Here is a 22,671-nt window from a genome sequence, read left to right as displayed (position 1 = left end):
TTTTTTAAAACAATCGAACCCATGTTATTACCAAACTACTCTACCAAACAAAATATTTTGAAGAATCACTCCTAAAGAGATGAATATTCACTGCAATTAAACATGAAACCTAATTCAAAGTTGTATGTTGATTAGTGATAATTGTCTCTCAAAATATTTTTAAATTTTTTTTTAATTTTTTATTTATTTTTGAGAGAGAGAGAGAAAGAGACAGAGTGCAAGCGGGGGAAGGGCAGAGAGAGAGGGAGACACAGAATCCGAAACAGGCTCCAGGCTCTGAGCTGTCAGCACAGAGCCCGATGTGGGGCTAGAACTCACAAACCATGAGGTCATGACCTGAGCCGAAGCCAGACACTCAACCGACTGAGCCATCCAGGTGCCCCTATCTTTCAAAATATTGTAATATAACTGTGCGAATATATTCTGACTTTTGTTAACAAGGTCATTATGTGAAAAATAATGAAAACCTGACTTTCTAAGAGAGCTCATTATTAACATATGTAAGTCGAAGGAGATTGAGAGATTATTTATCCCAACATAGATACTGGTCCAAAGCTTTGACCAAACCTTAAGGGAGAGACTGATTCTGTTGCTTTATAAGATTTTTCTTTGTAACACTTTTTTTTTTTTAGTTTAAATAATTAAAACATGGTTTAATTGTTATTAGAATAGCTAGTTGTATTAATAAAGTAAATAAGTACATTCAGAAAAAGGAGAATATTTCTAAAAATTAACTTCAAATAATAAATAATAAAAATAAGATTTTTCAAGAATAAGAATAATGTCTATTTCATTATTTTTTTAACTTCTTGGTTTCTTTTTTTTTTTTAATTATTTTTTTAACTTACATCCAAATTAGTTAGCATATAGTGCAACGGTGGTTTCAGGAGTAGATTCCTTAATGCCCCTTACCCATTTAGCCCATCTCCCCTCCCACAACCCCTCTGGTAACCCTCTGTTTGTTCTCCATATTTAAGAATCTCTTATGTTTTGTCCCCTTCCCTGTTTTTATATTATTTTTGCTTCCCTTCCCTTATGTTCATCTGTTTTGTCTCTTAAAGTCCTCATATGAGTGAAGTCATATGATATTTGTCTTTTTCTGACTGATTAACTTCGCTTAGCGTAATACCCTCCAGTTCCATCCACATAGTTGCAAAGGGCAAGATTTCGTTCTTTTTGATTGCCAAGTAATATTCCATTGTGTGTATGTGTGTGTGTGTGTGTGTGTGTGTGTGTGTGTGTGTGTGTGTGTGTATACATATATACATATATACCACATCTTCTTTATCCATTCATCTATCGATGGACATTTGGGCTCTTTCCATACTTTGGCTATTGTTGATAGTGCTGCTATAAACATGGGGGTGCATGTGTCCCTTCAAAACAGCACACCTGTATCCCTTGGATAAATGCCTAGTAGTGCAGTTGCTGGGTCATAGGGTAGTTCTATTTTTAGTTTTTTGAGGAACCTCCATACTGTTTTCCAGAGTGGCTGCACCAGCTTGCATTGCCACCAACAATGCAAAAGAGATCCTCTTTCTCCGCATCCTCGCCAACACCTGTTGTTGCCTGAGTTGTTAATGTTAGCCATTCTGACAGGTGTAAGGTGGTATCTCATTGTGGTTTTGATTTGTATTTCCCTGATGATGAGTGCTGTTGAGCATTCTTTCATGTGTCAGTTGGCCGTCTGGATGTCTTCTTTGGAGAAGTGTCTATTCATGTCTTTTGCCCATTTCTTCACTGGATGATTTGTTTTTTGGGTGTTGAGTTTGATAAGTTCTTTATAGATTTTGGATACTAACCCTTTATCTGATATGTCATTTGCAAATATCTTCTCCCATTCTGTCGGCTGCCTTTTAGTTTTGCTGATTGTTTCCTTCGCTGTGCATAAGCTTTTTATTTTGATGAGGTCCCAGTAGTTCATTTTTGCTTTTGTTTCCTTTGCCTCCGGAGACATGTTGAGTAAGAAGCTGCTGCAGCCAAGATCAAGGAGATTTTTGCCTGCTTTCTCCTCAGGAATTTGATGACTTTCTGTCTTATGTTTAGGTCTTTCATCCATTTTGAGTTTATTTTTGTGTATGATGTAAGAAAATGGTCCAGGTTCATTCTTCTGAATGTCACTGTCCAGTTTTCCCAGCACCACTTGCTGAAGAGACTGTCTTTATTCCATTGGATATTCTTTCCTGCTTTGTCAAAGATTAGTTGGCCATAAGTTTGTGGGTCCATTTCTGGGTTCACTATTCTGTTCCATTGATCTGAGTGTCTGTTCTTGTGCCAGTACCATACTGTCTTGATGATCAGTCTTGATGATCAGAGCTTTGTAGTATAGCTTGAAGTCCGGGATTGTGATGCCTCCTGCTTTGGTTTTCTTTTTCAAAATTGCTTTGGCTATTCGGGGTCTTTTCTGGCTCCATACAAATTTTAGGATTATTTGTTCTAGCTCTGTGAAGAATGCTGGTGTTATTTTGATAGGGATTGCATTGAATATGTAGATTGCTTTGGGTAGTATCGACATTTTAACAATATTTGTTCTTCCTATCCAGGAGCATGGAATCTTTTTCCATTTTTTGTGTATTCTTCAATATCTTTCATAAGCTTTCTATAGTTTTCAGCGTATAGATTTTTCACCTCTTTAGTTAGATTTATTCCTAGGTATTTTATGGATTTTGGTGCAATTGTAAATGGGATCGATTCCTTGATTTCTCTTTCTGTTGCTTCATTGTTGGTGTATAGGAATGCAACTGATTTCTGTGCATTGATTTTACATCCTGTGACTCTGCTGAATTCATGAATCAGTTCTAGCTGTTTTTTGGTGGAATCTTTTGGGTTTTCCATATAGAGTATCATGTCATCTGCGAAGAGTGAAAGTTTGACCTCCTCCTGGCCAATTTGGATGCCTTTTATTTCTTTGTCTGATTGCAGAGGCTAAGACTTCCAGTACTATGTTGAATAACAGTGGCGAGAGTGGACATCCCTGCCTTATTCCTGACATTAGGGGGAAAGCTCTCAGTTTTTCCCCACTGAGGATGATATTAGTGTTGGGTCTTTCATATATGGCTTTTATGATCTTGAGGTATGATCCTTTTATCCTGACTTTTTTGAGGGTTTTTATCAAGAAAGGATGCTGTATTTTGTTAAATGCTTTCTCTGCATCTATTGAGAGGATCATATGGTTCTTGTCCTTTCTTTATTGATGTGATGAATCACATTGATTGTTTTCTGGATATTGAAGCAGCCCTGCATCCCAGGTATAAATCCCACTTGGTCATGGTGAATATTTTTTTTAATGTATTGCTGGAGCCAGTTGGTTAATATCTTGTTGAGGATTTTTGCATCCATGTTTATCAGGGAAATTGGTCTATAGTTCTCCTTTTTAGTGGGGTCTCTGTCTGGTTTTGGAATCAAGGTAATGCTGGCTTCATAGAAAGGGTTTGGAATTTTTCCTTCCATTTCTATTTTTTGGAACAGCTTCAAGAGAATAGGTGGTAACTCTTCCTTAAATGTTTGGTACATTTCCTCTGGAAAGCCATCTGGCCCTGGACTCTTGTTTTGGGGGAGATTTTTGATTACTTATTCGATATCTTTATTGGTTATGGGTCTGTTCAAATCTTCTATTTCTTCTTGTTTCAGTTTTGGTAGTGTATATGTGTCTAGGAATTAGTCCATTTCTTCCAGATTGCCCATTTTATTGACATACAATTGCTCATAATATTCTCTTATTATTGTTTTTATTTCTTCTGTGTTGGTTGTGGTCTCTCCTCTTTCATTCTTGATTTTCTTTATTTGGGTCCTTTTTTTTTCTTTTTGATCAATCTGGCTAGTGGTTTATCAATTTTGTTAATTCTTTCGAAGAAACAGCTTCTGGTTTCATTGATCTGTTCTACTGTTTTTTTGTTTTGTTTTGTTTTGTTTTTTGTTTTTTGTTTTGGTTCCGATAGCATTAATTTCAGCTCTAATCTTTATTGTTTCTTGTCTTCTGCTGGTTTGGAATTTTATTTGCTATTCTTTTTCCAGCTCTTTAAAGTGTAAGGTTAGGTTGTGTATCTGAGATCTTTCTTCCTTCTTTAGGAAGGCTTAGATTTCTATTTACTTTCCTCTTATGACTGCCTTTCCTATGTCCCAGAGGTTTTGGGTTATGGTGTTACCACTTTCATTGGCTTCCATGAACTTTTTAATTTCCTCTTCAACTTCTTGGTTAGCCCATTCATTCTTTAGTAGCATGTTCTTTAGTCTCCAAGTATTTGTTACCTTTCCAAATGTTTTCTTGTGGTTGATTTCAAGTTTCATGGCATTGAAAATATGCACAATAGGATCTCGATCTTTTTGTATTTGTTGAGGGCTCCTTGTAACATTTTTGAAGAGTCTCCTTTGCAAAGGGGAAAATAACATTATAACTAAACATTTAAACATTTAAAAAAAATTTTTTTTAATGTTTTTATTTATTTTTGAGACAGAGAGAGACAGAGCATGAACAGGGGAGGGGCAGAGAGAGAGGGAGACACAGAATCCGAAACAGGTTCCAGGCTCCGAGCTGCCAGCACAGAGCCCGACGCGGGGCTCGAACTCACGGACCGTGAGATCATGACCCGAGCCAAAGTCGGACGCTTAACCGACCAAGCCACCCAGGCGCCCCTTTAAACATTTTTTTGATGCACCCAGTAACCCCACCACCACCTCGCATACTGCCATCTGATTGTTTTAGTCTGTGCTCTTCCAAATGGCAACCACATCTATGGTTGGGTTTTCTTAATGTGGTTGTAATGAAGGGGCTTCCCTCAATGTATGGCACCACACAACAGGTGCATGGTAAATGTTTGCTGAATGAGTGAAGGCATGAAAAAATGAATTGGAAGTTCTGATTCTTGTCTCCTTATAGACTCTCCCCTCTGATAGAGCTGCTCTCACATCTAGAAGGATGCCCACTTCCTCCCATAACACACTATATGCATGTGCTGTGGTTAAGACCTTGGGTTTTGCAGAGACCAGAATCAAACTTTGGTTCTACCTGTCAACTAGATATATGATCTTGAGAGCAAGTTACTCTAAACCTCCAAACCTCAGTTCTTTAAACTGGAAACTGAAGATACCAGTACTACCATAATGTTTGAATCATCATATGCTTAGCACAATAGCCAATATTTGCTCTTTACTATTATTGTGATGTTTCCATCTAAAACTTTATGCTTAGTCAAATAAGACCATATTGGCAAATATAAAAACATAATAAAAAATAGACTTGTTCCCTTTGATATTACAGAGGCCATATCAGTCCATCAAATAGGAATATCATAACTTAGGCCTTTCTTTAGCTGTTGAGTATTTAAGTTGTTTCAAAGTATTTGGTATCATCAATTTATTGATGCGTTATTACTATCTCTGTATGAATAGTACTATAGTTTATTCTGTATGTGCATACATAAACTTTTCTTTCTTGTAAACCATTTCCTTAAGATAAATTCCCAAGGGTATTAGTGCCAGGCAAAGGCTGTGTATGACATGTCATGTAGGTGACTGTTGGTAAGTGTTGACATAATGCTTTTTCTTTGAATTTCTGATCGGACCATATTTGTCCTTACAGTTCCCAGAAAGAGGCACACTAGTAGATACACTGGAAATGTATTACATGTACCATCCCCTTCTCCAGAGAAGCAGTAAAGGGATTCCTATACCTCTTGGATGGCACATGCATTTTTTAAATTAAAAGAAAGTAATGTGGATCAAGGTAATTTTGATGATCCATAAAGACTTGTTTCTTTGGAGCAACTTTTTTATTTTATTAGGTTCCTTACCCTGAACCCACTGGGGAGTGATTTGTGCGCATATGAGTAGCATTTCTCTCTTTCATCACTAGTTGGATACTAGAGATTTGTCTTGTTATTTGGTACTTTGAAGTCGTTTTGACTGTACCATAGCCTGACTGAGGATAAGGAATAATTTACTTGGAGTCTCACGGCTTCCATTTTGTTCTCATAAAGACCGATATTTTTATACAAGGTCAGTGAACTCACCTGGGGTCATAAAGCATGTCTGGATTGGTTTGTCATCTACATGCAGTAGGGCATCCAGCCAGGCCGGGAGGCAACAGCTTCGCCATCCGTGGCGCATAGCCTAAGTACCAGCAGGCAGACAGGCCTGGTAGCACACATCCCAACCAGCAGCACAGAGATAAGACTCTCTACTTTAATCCGGAATTGAGCAACTGACGGTATTTTTATTGTAGAAACCAGCAACACCTCCTGCCACTTTTTAAAAGGCAGTAGCCAGTACTGATTGTATTATAACTAATATTTCTGGAATTCATAAATGCAGACACTATAATTTCAGGCACTTTAACTATGCACAAGAATAATAGGCTTAAAAACAAGTCATAACTTTCTTTTCCATGTTGTATTGCTTTTGAGGGGGGAGGATTCTAATTTTCCAATACATCATCCAAACTCAGATGTTTAACACAAAATAAGAAGCCACTTAGCATCCATATTTATGATTATGTAAAACATGTCAGAATTATATTGATTAGGAATACCTTTGCATTTCCCTGTAAATAATGAATTCTGAATGTGTGTTACCATGAAATAAATACAAATCAGCTAATAATTGGCCTTTCTGGTATCATTCTTGCATTATATGATTTTATCTAATGAGGTGGATGCTTCTTAAACTATTATTTTGCTACATCAAGTTCAGATCTCCAAATCACCTTTTAATTACAAATATTTTCTGGAAGTCTTACTTGAAGACTCGCTTTTGCTCCCAAATAATCTTAAGCATAGGGGCACCTGGATGGCTCAGTCGGTTAAGCATCCAACTTCAGCTCAGATCATAATCTCATGGTTTGTGAGTTCAAGCCCCATGTTGGGCCCTGTGTTGATAGCTCAGAGGCTGGAACCTGCTTCGGATTCTGTGTCATCCTCTCTCTCTGCACCTTCCCTGCTTGCGTGCCCCCTCCCCCCTCTCAAGAATAAATAAACATTAATTTTTTTAAATAATCTTAAGTATAATTTTCATAATTTTCTATTTTATGATGAATTTATGGGGAAACCTGACAGGGGTGCTAGATTCCTATGAGACTGGCCTATTCCATACACTTAGATTTTCTTGCACTCGGACCACTTATTCAGAAATCTGGTTTGCAGTGTTGTGTTGGTCATGCTCAGAAATTCCTAATTTACCTCACATATGAATTATGTTCAAGTGTTAACTGGAATTGATGTAAGCCAGCGTTTTTTTCTGTCACTTGCATTGTGTTGTTTATATCCATAGTTTATTTTGCCATGTGTTAAAAGGATCCATTCATCAAGGAGAAAATTCTGTCATTCTGAACAATTTTGGACGTTACTTTGAATACTTCAGGTGAAAGCAAGATAATTTTAATCACAATTAAAATACATGAATACACTATACCTGATCTGAAAACACATCAACTACAGCTAGACACGCAAAGTAGAATTTTACAGAGGAAGCCTCACTGATTTAGAATTTGTGGTACTCTGAACATGGGTTGTACTTTGCTTTGTATCCTGGCTTTGGAGCAAATAAATAAGTGTATCTACTGTTAGTATGCTGAGTCAGATAATGTGACATTTTATTAAGACCAGTTGAAATGCTTTTTAATTGGTTTGATAATTACATTGCATTATACAGTACTTAAAGACATGTAATTTGGCAAATGAATGCTTCTTGAGTCATGATTGCCCAGAAAAATGTGCCCTTTTTTTTTCCCCCTTTAAATGAATCCCTCGTATGGACTCGTTTGTAAAAACTGGCCAAAGAAACTGAATGTTAATTGAATTATATTTACAGATTTTAAAAAGCTGGCCACGTGCCCATCTGATTGGCTTAGGAAAATACATTAAAATGTGTCTAAATATTGATCTGCCTATCTAAAAGTCTGGCTTCGTGTCAGGAGCAGGAAATTTTCATTGAGGCTTAATTGATGTACAATATTATATTAGTTTCAGATGTACAGCATGATGATTTGATATTTGTGTCTGTTGCCAAATGATCACCACAATAAGTTTAATTAACATCTGTCACCATATGTGGTTTACAGAGTTTTCTTTCTTGTGATGAGAACTTTTAAGATGGACTCTCGTAGTAACTTTCCAATATGCAATACAGTGTTGTTAACTATAGTCTCAATGCCATATGTTATATCCCATGACATACTTATTTTATAGCTGGAAGTTTGTACCTTTTGACCCCCTTCACCTGTTTTGCCCACCCCTCACCACTGGCAGCCACCAATCTGCTTTCTGTATCTATAAGGGTATTTTTTTGTTCCTTGGGCTTTTTTTTATCCCACATATAAATGATATCATAAGGCATTTGTCTTTCTCTGTCTAACTTACTTCACTTAGCATAACACCTTCTAACTTACTTCACTTATCAATGCCTTCAAGAATTCTTTGTTAGGAGAAACAGAGTCCAGCAATGGACTCAGGTTGTTTCTGTATCTTAGCTATTGTGAACATTGTGCTTCAGTAACATAAGGGTGCAGATATCTTTCCAGGTGGCTTTGTTTTCTTTGGATAAATACTGAGAAGTGGTATTACTGAGTGATACGGTAATTTCTATTTTTAATTTTCTGAGGAAACTCCATACTGTTTTCCACAGTGGCTGTACCAATTTACAATACCGCCAACACTGCACTAGGGTTTCTTTTCCTCCACATCCTTGCCAAAACTTGTTATTTCTTATTGTTTTCATGATAGCCATTCTGAGAGGTGTGATGTAATATCTCCTTGTGGTTTTGATTTCCATTTCCCTGATAATTAGTGATTTTGTGCATCTTTTCATTTACCTGTTGGTCATCTTTATGTTTTCTTTGGAAATCTATCCATTCAGTCTTCCACCCATTTTTTAAATGGATTGTTGGGTTTTTTGTTGTTGTTTTTTGTTTTGGGGTTTTTTTTTTGCCTGTGTTCTTTATATGTTTTGGATATTCACCCTTTTTCAGATATATGATTTGCAAATATTTTCTATTCAGTAGGCTATCTTTTCATTTTGTTGATGGTTTCCTTTGCTTTGAAGTTTTTAGTTTGACGTAGTCCTACTTGTTTCTTTTTGTTTTTTTTTTTTTCTTTTCGTTTTTCTTTTTGCCTTTGTGGCAAATCCAAAAACTCATTGCCAAGATCCATGTTTAGGAGCTTAATATCTATGTGTTCTTCTAGGAGTTTCATGGTTACAGTTCAAGTATTATATCTATTATGAGTTATTTTTTGTGTATGGTATAAGATAGCAGTCCGATTTCATTTTTTGTGTGTTGCTGTCCAGTTTTCCCAGTGCCATTTATTGAAGAGACTGTCCTTTCCCCATTGTACGCTCTTGGCTCTTTTGTTGGAAATTAATTGACCATATATGTGTGTGGGTTTATTTCTGGGCTCTGTATTCTGTTCCATTGAGCTATGTGTCTGTTTTTATGCCAGTACCATACTGTCCTGATTACTGTACCTTTGTAACATAGTTTGAAATCAGGGATGGTAATGCCTTCAGCTTTGTTCTTTTTCAAGATTGCTTTGACTATTTGGGGTTTTTTTGTGGTTCCATACAGATTTTAAAATTGTTTGTTCTATTTCTGTGGGGGAAAAATGCCATTGGGATTCTGATAGGGACTGCAATGAATTTGTAGATTGCTGTGGATAATATGGATATTTTAACAATATTAATTCTTCCAGTCCATGAGCATGGAATATCTTTCCATTTTTTTGTGTTTTCTTCAGTTTCTTTCATCAGTATCCTACAGTTTTCAGTGTGCAGATCTTTCACCTCCTTAGTTAAGTTTATTCCTAGATATTTTATTCTTTATAGTGCAATTGTAAATGGGATTGTTACCTTAATTTTTCTTTCTGATAGTCTGTTATTAGTGTAGAAAAGCAAAACAGATTTTTGTACATTGATTTTCTATCCTTCAGCTTTGCTGAATCCATTTATTAGTTCTAACAGCTTTTGGGCTAGTTTTCAGAGTTTTCTATATATAGTGTCATGTCATCTGTAGAGTGACAGTTTTACTTCTTCCTTTTCTCTCCTTCTATCCTTCTAACTTTGAATGCTTTTTTTTCTTTGTCTTGCCTAATTGTTCTGGCTAGGAATTTCAATACTATGTTGGATAAAGTGGCACAAGTGGATATCCTTGTCTTGTTCTTGATCTGAGAGGGAAAACTTTCAGCTTTTCATCATTGGGTATGATGTTAGCTGAGGGCTGTTCAGGTATGGCCTTTATTATGTTGGGGTACAGTTCCTCTAAACCCACTTTGTCGAGAACTTTTATCATAAATGAGTGTTGAGTTTTGTCAAATGCTTTTCTGCATCTACTGATAGGATCATATGATTTTTCTCCTTCATTTTGTTAATGTGGGTCTATCACATTGATTGATTTACAGAAGCTGGACCATCCTTACATCCCTGGAACAGATCCCACTTGATTGTGGTGTATGATCCTTTTAATGTGTTGCTGAATTTGGTTTGTTGATATTTTGTCGAGTATGTTTGCATCCGTGCTCATCAGGGATATTGGCTGGTAATTTTCTTTTTTTGTGGTGTCCTTTTCTGTTTTTGGTATCTGTGTAATGCTGGCCTCATAAAATGAATTTGGAAATGTTCCCATCTCCTCTGTGTTTTTTGAAGAGTTTGAGAAGGATTGGTATTGATTCTTCTTTGAATGCTGGGTGAAAGCAGTAAAATTTTATTAGTGATGAAAGCAGTTACTTTTTGGTAGTCCATAAACAAAATACTTAACATAAAAGTTTAAGTGATTTTTAAAAAATTCTTTACTGAATAGCCTAGTATTAAATTATTTGTATCCTTTTTGATTTTTAGGTGATCCTGAGCAGTCCTAAGAAAGGAAATGAAAAAAATACTAAAAATATTTTTAGCATAACCAGATGTGAATTTGCCATGTGAATTCTGGCATGGGGAATTGATTATGAAGTAACATGATACTGTGAATTTATCCATGTATGGTATCTTTGCAGAAAAGATTTAACCTGACAGGCCTGACTGCTGATACTTAGGAAGGCATGCCTGCAAAGCTGGCCCTTGGCTGGCATCTGGGATCTTTGATTTGGGAAGGTTCCCAACCTCGAAACTAATAAGAGTAATTCACCTTGCCTAGACTGTTCACGCAAGCACTATGGTTTTTGCTGAACACCTGCTTTCATTCTGGGAGTTTGGAATTTTGCTATGTGCCAGGCAGAGACTGCCTGCATGACCAGTTCCCAGTTAAAACCTTGAGCACCAACTCTCTCAATAGCTTCCCTGATTGGCAGCATTTCACATGTGTTGCTAGGGGTATGAAGCAAACCCTGTGTGACTCCACTGGGAGTGGAAACTTGGCCTTAGTTTTTCCTGGAATTTGGCCCACGTAACTTCTACTTTTGCTGTTTTTACCTTGTATCCTTTTGCTTTAATACATCATAGCAGAGTAGCACTATATACTGGGTCCTGTGGGTCCTCCTAGTGAATCAGCAAACCTGGGGAGGGGGTGAGTTGGGGGCTCTCAATGTGGCACTTTATTGGTGGTAATTCAGAGGAGAACCACGTGTTGTTGGTATTTACATTGTTTGTGAACAGTAGGGCTCAGCGTCACAACACTTGAGAGGCAATGCTGGTGGTAGTACTCAAACATTCTTTCTCAGTGCATCACGTAAGACTCTTTCTCCAAGTCATCCAAAGAATTGCCAGTTATGGGCTTGCTACCTGTTTTTATATTTAAAGGTTAGTTCTTTAACTTTCTTTTCTTAAAGAAACTTTCTCTTAATCCCCAATGATTAGCACTGTGCCCAGTTTAATAAATGTTGGATTTAACTGAAGAGGCCTCTGGCAGAATGTGAAGCCTTTGATCTTTCCTAGCCCCGTCCCAGCCCTGCCTCCCTGCAGTGTCTACACCCACATCCCCTGTTCCCTAACACGCGTACTGAGAACTGTGCCAGGGCTATTATATAACTCCAAATATTGATGTCTACCTAGCTCCTTTTTGCAAAACAAGAAGAAATTTCATCTTTAGAATTTGTTTATGGCTAAGTACTCAACTGTTAGCATAACTATTGTGTATATTTGACCACATTTAACAGTAATGATTTTTAGTATTTATTATATGAGAGAGTCAGAATCTAAACTCCCATCTGTGTGTAATCATGGCCCTAATAAATCGAAAAGTGGAGTATGCATATGCCAAATGAATTGACCATGCTGTCTGAAAAAAACTTTTAAATAATAAAAATATTCTCCAGCTTTGGTGCCATAAATCTTGTCCACCTTTCACGTGTAGCCAACAAATTGTAAATTGCTTTTCCCCTTCCTTTTGAAGGTGTTGCCATACCAGTTGTGATGTCAGTGCTATAGCTGGCTGACATTTAAACACTTAGGGCAGATTCTGCTATTGTTTAAGTTTTACGATGCTCTCAGCTCATGGTTCTAGAAAGCCACAAGTTCGTATGAGTACACATTGGGCTGGATAATTGCTCCTGTAAGTCTGTATCAGGTAAGGAAAGATCAGGAGGAATTGTGCAGGTAACTCAAAGCAAGAACCCACACTTTCTTAACCTCCACTCGCCTTCATTTTGTCTAAAATGAAGAACCAAGTTTCTGCATTTCTGAAGCTCTAGAAGTCATTTAATTATTTTTAATTTTTTTTTAAGTTTATTTTTGAGAGGGGTGGGACAGGCAGAAAGAGAGGGAGACAGAGGATCCAAAGTGGGCTCTGGGCTTACAACAGAGAACCCTATGTGGGGCTCAAACTCATGAACCATGAGATCATGACCTGAGCTGAAACTGAACACTTAACTGACTGAGCCATCCAGGTACCCCTAGAAATTATTTTTAAATATAAAGTATTTTTATATGAAAGTGCTAAAACGTACCTATTTACTTGCAGGGATACCAAAACTTCTTGCCCCGTCTTCTGACAAAATCTATATTGTATACCTAGCAAATGCATGATTTAAAATGTAATAACTAGCAGCAAGAGTAAAAATTTTCTCTGGGAAACTTCCTAGAGAAAAAAAATAATCTGATTCAAATATGTTAGTAGATGCTCTTTGAGCTGAAGACAATAGGAAGTACTTGAGAAACCACCCAAGGATCTTCTTACTTGGGTGTGGGTAGCAAACTCAACTCTAGATTTAATCTAATATGTGGAATGTCTAGCTACTAATGAGACAGGATGGGCATCCCTGACAGCAGACCTTTTCAAAGAATATGTGTGTTAGACCAACATAATCCTCAAAGAATGGCCATCAATGCATTGTAGGCAGACCGGCATTGGTCCAGAAACATTAGTCATTGGTCTACAAGTAGATCATCGTAGAAATTGACAGTATTTAGAAACTTCTGTAGTAACTTGACATAGCACGGCATCCAAATATGTGATAATTTTTCTAGTAAATCATTGTACTGTATTTTGTAGAAGTAATGGTCTGATAGATTGGACTTTTTTTAACAGCCTTTTGCCACACATAGTTTAGGAATGTTTATTAAAAATTCAGTTTCCTGGAGCTCCTGGGTGGCTCAGTTGGTTAAGTGTCTGACTTCATCTCAGGTCATGATCTTACAGTTCATGAGTTTGAGCCCCACGTCAGACTCTCTACTGTCAGTGCAGAGCCTGCTTCAGATCCTCTGTCTCCCTCTCTCTGCTCCTCCACGTGTTCCCCCCCTGCTCTCAAAAATAAATGAACTTTAAAGAAATTTTTTTAATTTAATTTTATTTTAATTTACATCCAAATTAGTTAGCATATAGTGCAACAGTGGTTTCAGGAGTAGATTCCTTAATGCCCGTTACCCATTTAGCCCATTCCCCCCTCCCACAACCCCTCTATTTGTTCTCCATACTTGAGTCTTTTATGTTTTGTCCCCCTCCCTGTTTTTATATTATTTTTCTTTCCCTTCCCTTATGTTCATCTGTTTTGCCTCTTAAAGTCCTCATATGAGTAAAGTCATATGATATTTGTCTTCCTCTGACTAATTTTGCTTAGCATAATACCCTCCAGTTCCATCCACATAATTGCAAATGGCAAGATTTCATTCTTTTTGATTTCTTTGATTGATTACTCCATTGTGTGTGTGTGTGTGTGTGTGTGTGTGTGTGTGTATATACACACCACATCTTCTTTATCCATTCATCCATCAATGGACATTTGGGCTCTTTCCATACTTTGGCTGTTGTTGATAGTGCTGCTATAAACATGGGGGTGCATGTGTCCCTTCAAAACAGCACACCTGTATCCCTTGGATAAATGCCTAGTAGTGCAATTACTGGGTCGTAGGGTAGTTCTATTTTTAGTTTTTTGAGGAACCTCCATACCGTTTTCCAGAGTGGCTGCACCAGCTTGCATTGCTACCAACAATGCAAAAGAGATCCTCTTTCTCCACATCCTCGCCAACACCTGTTGTTGCCTGAGTTGTTAATGTTAGCCATTCTGACAGGTGTAAGGTGGTATCTCATTGTGGTTTTGATTTGTATTTCCCTGATGATGAGTGCTGTTGAGCATTCTTTCATGTGTCAGTTGGCCGTCTGGATGTCTTCTTTGGAGAAGTGTCTATTCATGTCTTTTGCCCATTTCTTCACTGGATGATTTGTTTTTTGGGTGTTGAGTTTGATAAGTTCTTTATAGATTTTGGATACTAACCCTTTATCTGATATGTCATTTGCAAATATCTTCTCCCATTCTGTCCGCTGCCTTTTAGTTTTGCTGATTGTTTCCTTCACTGTGCATAAGCTTTTTATTTTGATGAGGTCCCAGTAGTTCATTTTTGCTTTTGTTTCCTTTGCCTCCGGAGACATGTTGAGTAAGAAGCTGCTGCAGCCAAGATCAAGGAGATTTTTGCCTGCTTTCTCCTCAGGAATTTGATGACTTTCTGTCTTATGTTTAGGTCTTTCATCCATTTTGAGTTTATTTTTGTGTATGGTGTAAGAAAATGGTCCAGGTTCATTCTTCTGCATGTCGCTGTCCAGTTTTCCCAGCACCACTTGCTGAAGAGACTGTCTTTATTCCATTGGATATTCTTTCCTGCTTTGTCAAAGATTAGTTGGCCATAAGTTTGTGGGTCCATTTCTGGGTTCGCTATTCTGTTCCATTGATCTGAGTGTCTGTTTTTGTGCCATGAGGAAATTTTTTTAAAAATGCAGTTTCCTGGATCCCAACATACACTAGTGGCACCCAGATCTCTGGAAATGGGAACAAGTCTCAGGAACTGACATTTAGCATGCTGCCCTGGTCATTCTTTTTCATGCTGAAGTTTGAGAACTGCTTTAGGAGAGGAGCCAATAACGTGGCTAAGACATTTAACTATGAGATTAACTTCTGAAAGCCATCCACTCTAATACTCTAATGACCAGAGTTGCAAAAGTGGCAACTCATACACATTTGACTACAGCCCTCAGGGAGGAGTTTCTTTTACTGGCTGACAACACAACCCAGGTAAACGGAGACTGGTCCAGTTCCATTGCTAGTTTTCGAGATGCCTTTGTGCAAGACACCCTCAAAGGCTCTTCACTGCCATCTGCAGGAAAGTAGTTGTCATAATTGTATTAATGAAAGGCTTCTAGGAATGCGAGGGATGCCAGGACCCTTCAATGCAGTTCCTTGTGCAAAGCTGGCATAGCCACGTACCATGCCCAGGGGAGGGAGAGCAGCCAGCTTCCAGGTGTTGCGGTTCAAGAACTTGTTCCATAGCTCCTGATTAAAACACTGAAGCTGGAGCACCTGGGTGGTCAGTCAGTTAAGCATCTAACTTCTGCTCAGGTCACGGTCTTGTGGTTCGTGAGTTTGAGCCCCACATCTGGCTCTGTGCTCTCAGTGTAGAGCCCACTTCGGATCCTGTCTCTCTCTCTCTCTCTCTCTCTCTCTCTCTCAAAAGTAAACATTAAAAAAATACATATTTTTGAAAAATGAAAACACTGAAGCCATTCTCAACACCATAGACACAGGTCCTGTGACACTCCCTGATGAAGAACATACACATTGTTTGTTGCAGGTGTAAGGTAACCAGAAAAAAGTTGGGGGATTTAGTTCTCCCTGGGCCCATGGCTTTCTCATTTGCAATGTGAGTTCCTTACAGATGATTTTATGAGGAGGGGGACAAAATGTTCCTAGAGCAGTAATTATCAGAAGGAGGGAGACTCCATTATCGCCTGTGCTGTATCTTCAGGTACTGATACCCGCTCTCCTCGGTGACTTCAGGAGGAAGGTTCTTGCCCTTAGCCCACCTGAATCGCTGTCACCTTCGGCCTTCCCGAGGAAGGGGTCACAACCCGGCAGCAAGTCAGCCGTGGAAGAGGAGGAAGAAGAAGTGGGTTGTGGGAGGAAAAGGGGAGGAACAGACCAGTAGCTTGAAGTTTTGACCTAGCTCTTGAGAACAGTTTTGCTTTTGAGACTTTGAACAGAAGCACCTCCTCCTTCTCTCTGTTAGGAATATCTTTTACTCTCAGCCACACTACTACGTCATGGCTCTCAAGTCATACCTTTACCGGCTTCTAAACAGGATTCCATTATCACCTCTGGACCAGCATCCCTTTCTCCTGCTTCCCTGTCTCCCCTTGTCTGCCAGGCTGCCCCATAGGTGCAGGCCTCACCTCCCTGAGCAACTCCTCTGAACCCCCAGACAACATTTGGCCCCTGCTCTCGTCTCTCCCAGTGGCCCTTATGCGTGAATTTCTCTGGCTGTAAGGGTTTTCATGGTTGATTAATTAGAAATATAACTGTCCTCTGCAGATAGATATTGCCTCTAACAGGAGCTAACTGTTACCACCATCTTTTTTTCATAAAGGATACCTCTTTCCTAAAAGGCATAAGCATATATATTTGCTTAAAGTTTAAAGGATGTGAACACAGGTAGTGGTGCTGGGAAAAGAAAGCCCCCTAGCCTAGGATGAGGTTTGATAGCACTCTATTTGCAACATAGGGAGATAATTTTGATATTATGAATCTTAAACTCTCTTTCCCAATTCCATCTCTTTCCATTCATATATTTTATAATCAAGAAGCTATTTTATAGCCCTTGTTTTTTGTTTTTTTTTTTTAAAACATGTGTTTGTTTGGAACGTAAGAGCCCTACTCTTGCAAATGAGAACAGAACCTGTCTGTGGACTGTAACACGTGAACTTGGAGAATGTAAACCTCACTCACTACATTGTGTCTTGTTAAGTACAGTAACTGTGCCTCCCACAATAATCCCATGAATCTTATGAATGTATAACAGTACCACATCTCAGGCCCCCACAGCCCCTGAGCCACAGACAGGCCACTTGCTGGAGGTTCTGACGCTGCCACGGTAAAAGTAACAGGAAAACGAGCCCAGGGCAAGTGCCTGTTGCTACAGTCATTCTGTCCACCACACTCCAGAACATTCTCGCTCCTGCTGGGAGTTGTTCATTGGCTTCTAACTTTCTTTCCGCGGCAGGAATCCTCATCATGATGTCCATGTGCAGCGAAGTGCACGTGTATGAATACATCCCGTCCATCCGGCAGACGGAGCTGTGCCACTACCACGAGCTGTACTACGACGCGGCCTGCACGCTCGGCGCGTACCACCCGCTGCTCTATGAGAAGCTGCTGGTGCAGCGGCTGAACACGGGCGCCCAGGGGGACCTGCACCGCAAGGGGAAGGTGGTCCTGCCGGGGCTCCGGGCGGTGCGCTGCCCTGCGCCCAGGCGCGTTGGTCCGCACTCTTGAAGAGGGGCTCTTGAGAGCCCATGTGCAATAAGGTACTACTGTCGTACTCTGAGTCCCAGAAGAATACTTGAAGATATATTTTAGGCAATGTAGTCTTCAGTCTTTAGACTGTAATTTAGTGGTGGCCGCGAGAATTCCTCTTTTTCTAAGCCATTGAGTATTTATTACTACTTTGAATACAGAAATGGAGTTTAAAAGGAAAAAGCTCAAGAAAGATGCAAAAAAAAAAAAAAAAAGAAAAGAAAAGAAAGAAAAAGCAAATGTGTGACGAATGGGTACTATACCTCCAGAAATGTTAGCCTTTTCTTATGCCGTGGGCACCCCTTATCAGGGTTGGTTTCAGCTACAGGTTTCTTTCCATGATATACCTGATACTATGAAATGATTTATACACCCTTGTCAAGGTACGGTATCTATAGCACCTAATGTGTCCCTTGTACATTCATTCGTTATTAAATACCCTAGAGTTTATGACAACCATCTGAATTATCACTCAGATGTGTTTAACAGCAGAATCCCCAGTATATGTTGAGAGATGCACATGTTCCCCAACCGTTGCATATTCCCCAGTTGCATTTCCCATTGCCCACTGAATTTTTGCTTTGTTTCTAAAACCATGAAGCATCCATCTCAAGCAGTCCAAGAAAAAGCCACTCCTGGAATAGCACTGCAAAGGAGACACTTTGTTTTCCTGCAGTATTTTCTTACTCTGGCAAGTAGACACAGAATCACTGGGCTGGCTGCAGGGTGGCCCGGGACCAGGATGTTCCCAGCTCCAGCTTTTGAGCACTGTACCTCCTCGGCTGCCAGTTCTCACAGCCCTTACACTGTTACACTCAAGACACTTGTGACCCCCTTTTCCGTGAGGAAGGGCTCCTTCCAATCTAGAAGGAGAATTTCGGAGCCTTCACTCTGTGCTTCTGGGGATGCACACCTGTCTCTTTTCATGGGGATTTCTTTCAGGTCAATATCAGCTACTGGAAACCTAAAAGTGATGTTCTGGATTTTCACTAATTCTCCCTACAGACAGACAGTGAGGAACCCTGCCCCTCTTTTCACAGATATATTTTATGTCAGCAACACACAAGCCACATAATTAAGTAAAATTGTGTGAAAAGGTTGCTCTTTAACCAGAAGGAAAATACCTACATGCTTGAGAGGCAACAGCTCATAGAGGGAAGGAAGGTGTCACCCCAGTGCATTAACTGTATTCGGTTCTGTTTTCTTTTGGTTTTAATCTCAGCTTTTGTCACTGATACATTGAAAAACAGGTTTTTTTGCTATGAATGTAGTGAAACAGAAACATTTTGGAATACCTTAATTAAACATGCTATCTCTCTATATAACCGAAACATTTTTCAGCAGTACACATAAGACTTCTTTTCATTAAAAATCTGTTCTCCCTTGCAAGCATGTAGATGTCAAGAGAGTTTTGTGGGAAAGTTTTTTTTTTTCTTTTTTCTTTTTTGTTCCAGGATTGGTTTTTTCCTGAGTGCTTTCAAAACTACTTTCTTGAGCAAGAATGGTTTATAGAAATTGACAGCTTCTGTTTGGTTAGGCTAACTCCCCAGAAATCAGGTTAGGTAATAGACATCTCCTATGGCTTATTATGATAGTGAAGTGTAGGAATAACTGAAAAGTTTTAATCATGACAGTATCCACTAAAAGCCTATTTTTAGAACTTTCTTTCTTGAACTATGAAAATAGATTCATAATTTTATCCTACACATTAGTTTATGTGTGAGCAGACATGGTCAAGCCACTTTTCTCTCTGGTTTCCTGAAAGAGCTTAGTTTTGTCCCCATGTGGAATAAGGAATTCAGTGACTGGATGCTGGTGAGGTAACTCTGATCACGGTGAGTGAGCAGTCCTCCTGTGGCCTTGGTTCTCCCTGGACCTTCCAGGCTCTGCCTTCAAATGCCCATGACATTGAAGTTCCTTTGATAGCCTTCCTGGTGGATTTCCTTCTGACCTTTTTTTTATCCAGGACAACCCCCTTCAGTGACATAAGAGCTTGGCTAAAGGAAAATTTATCGGGGTCAATATAAATATTCAAGTTCAGAAGCCCCAGAAAACACTTCAAAGATTTTTAAATAGCATTTTGTTGTAACGCGCGTACTTTAAAAAGTCCTTTCAGTCTCACTGAGGTTACAAGAAAGACTGAAGAGCATAAAGGAAATTTAATTAAAATTTTTGAATTTATTATGGCCTTAAAGACTCTTGGGAATCAGGGTCTGTTAAACATTCAGAAAATGTGGTACACATATTAATATAGCATGGCTGGGCATTCTTCTGTTTGAAAGTTTAAATTGTTTAGCCTCTCAAAAATATCAGGCAGTTACAGTTAACATGATGACTGCATCTGGTATTAGCTAAATTGGTCCTAAGTGGTAGTATTTTGCCAGACATTGATTAAGTCCTTCTAGGCTACATTTACTGAACTGCAATAAACACACAGCTCTTCTGTGGAGTAGTTAACAATAAATGCTGTCCTATTACATTTCTCCCAGGCTCTGTCCCTTCTAAAATGCTCCATCCACTTCTGGAAGGGACACTGATAAAATCCTTGAGGTGCAACCTGAAACCATTATCTTCAATTGAAGATAATTTCAGGAGATCTTTGGTGGTGGTGGTTGTTATCACAAAGAAACAAATGTTGACCAAGAATGACAAGGCACCTTTATCTAGATTTTCCCTGACTAGTTTCCCCAGTTCCTCTACCAGGTATGAGGATGGGGTTTAATAGGTGTTGAAAGCTCACTGTCCCCAGGGAATACCAGTGCCAGCCCTGCGTACCTGACCTTCCCTCCAGCCCAAGTCCTTAACAAGACTGCTTTTATCGGGAACTTTGTGCATAGGCCAAGAGGTGGTCAATTAAAAGTTGCATATATGCACCATGCAACATCAAGGGCATGTATTAAAATGAATATAAAATGTATTAAAAGTGAGGGACTTTTGCACATCTTCCAATTATTGGGTCTTTCCTTGTCTGCCTGTATGTAGAACTCCAGGAGCCCTGCATCAGTCACAACACTTCCAGTGTCTCCTGCCCTAGGTCTCTGAGCCAGACATTTAATCAATCCTGAACTCACCAGTAATAATCTGTCATTGTAGCCATAGTGTCTGGACAAAGCAATGCTGAAATAATCGTTAGCATTTTCAAAATTGGGAAATAAAAGTAACAGTTTGAAACTACAATGGGATTGCTCTGTTACGTGTTTATGAGCCAGTTCCTTCCAGTGGAACAGATTAATACCTTATGTTGTTAGCTGACCCTTCCGGGCAGGAACACGTACATCCACTGAATTAATTAGGTCTAGGTCCTGTTCGGCTGCATTAAGTGGGATCAGTCTCACGTGAGTAATGGCATATGATGGAAACATTTTTTATGCACAAGTGACATGATTCAAGTTCTCTCTCCAGCCTGTCTCAGAGATCAACACACAGTGCATGTTCAAGGCTGATAGGTAGAGTGACCTGGTCTCATTTCTGCTCAACTATGGGAAGAGGCAGAGAGGGAGGTAGGGAATTATCGAGAAATCCATGACAGGCCAAATAGTCTCTGAATATATTCTGATACTCTGTCACATTATCCGATTCGACTTCCCACTTTCTGATAGGTTAGAACTCTTTCTCAGTTGTGACAGCCGACGAAGGCAGCTACATTTAGAAGTTAACTACTTAGGTAAAATGTGCCTGCGTTCAAACTTGTTTCTTTTTATACTCTGGACATTTCCATTGTGAAAATTATTCTGCATGTTCTTGTCACTTGGGCATTATTTACACAATTGGTAAATGAAAGGTATCTCTCTGTGAATTCAAGGATAAAATGTAAGTTCTGATTCTTGTTTTCTTAAATAAATGAAGCCTTTTAGTAAGACGTAATAATCCAGCATACTCCTCTACAAGCTTGGAATGATAGAATTTAAAGAATTAAAGACATTGCTATAGTTCTTACTTTTGTTACAAAAGTGTGCATGTAGATATAGTTATATAATTGTATATATACGTATCTACACACATGTTGGTTTTATATTGTCTTTTTTCATCAAACTTTTCCTAAAACCTTTACAACCAATTTTATTTTAATTATGCAAACGCCAGTGTTTTAATAGAAAAACGTAAATGTTATATGTCCTTCTATTAAAAAAAAATTCGGTCTTCCCACACACTGATATTTTACACACCCTAGGTATGTTAAAAAGTATGGCAGAAATATTTAAAAGGCACTATGCAGGTAGAACCCTGAACACTGTGGCCTCATCAGAATGTGACGCCGAACATTGATGAGAAGGTTATTTATTATATAGCTCATGGCTTTTACAAGGTTAGGGGCAAAAGTGAATATTGGCTTCGTGGAAAATAGTCTTCTTACCAGGTAGGTTTCACACAAATTAACTGCACTGATAGTGCTAACACCTAACATTTCTGATGCCGCACATCTTGTTCTACTCCAGATAAAACACGTATGACATTTTTCCGGTGGGAACCAGTGAACTTTTTTAACAGCTTTGGGAATTTTTTTGTATGATAATTTTTAAACCGGAATGTGTACCCTTCAAACTAATGAAGGCCTGAGGTTTTTCCAGGAGTCACATTTTAAAAGTGTTTGTATACATTTTAACACCTTTGATATTTTCTATTTTGGTTTTGTATATTTTTATGTATACACAGTGTACAGACTTTTTTCTTGTAAATAAAACATGTTTTCATTTGTCTAGAAGTTTCTGTGTTTTAATTTGTAAAAGTCGCGGATACAAATGAGCGACCGGCAGAATCCCGAGCCATCCCTAGGAGAGAGCGGCACAAAGCCAAAATCTCATTAGAAATTTGTACACAAGGTAACAACAGCATGCCCTGGAACTGAGAGTAGGGCCACCCCTGGGGCCTCAGACCGGAAGCAGGGGCTGTCTTCATCCAAGGGGTAATTGTCAAATGCAAAGAACCACAGTGGCAAAAACAAGCAGGAAAGGCGTATTAGGCTCACGTATCTTTAGGTGGA

General features: G+C 38.9%; 1 protein-coding gene across 4 annotated transcripts in view; it reads left to right on the top strand.

Moving 5' to 3' along the window:
- The window catches only part of ST6GAL2 (ST6 beta-galactoside alpha-2,6-sialyltransferase 2), an 85,133-nt gene extending 62,741 nt beyond the window's left edge, over positions 1–22,392 (top strand). For all 4 annotated transcript variants that reach the window (XM_058684597.1, XM_058684596.1, XM_058684595.1 and 1 more), the window contains exon 6: positions 17,398–22,392. In XM_058684597.1, coding sequence (XP_058540580.1) covers positions 17,398–17,669 — 272 coding nt within the window. In that variant the 3' untranslated portion in view covers positions 17,670–22,392. The remainder of the gene's footprint in view (positions 1–17,397) is intronic.
- The last annotated feature ends 279 nt before the right edge of the window (positions 22,393–22,671 follow it).

Source organism: Neofelis nebulosa, chromosome 9 (genome assembly GCF_028018385.1).
Source record: "Neofelis nebulosa isolate mNeoNeb1 chromosome 9, mNeoNeb1.pri, whole genome shotgun sequence".
Lineage (NCBI taxonomy): Eukaryota > Metazoa > Chordata > Mammalia > Carnivora > Felidae > Neofelis > Neofelis nebulosa.
This window is presented reverse-complemented; position numbering and strand designations above follow the sequence as displayed.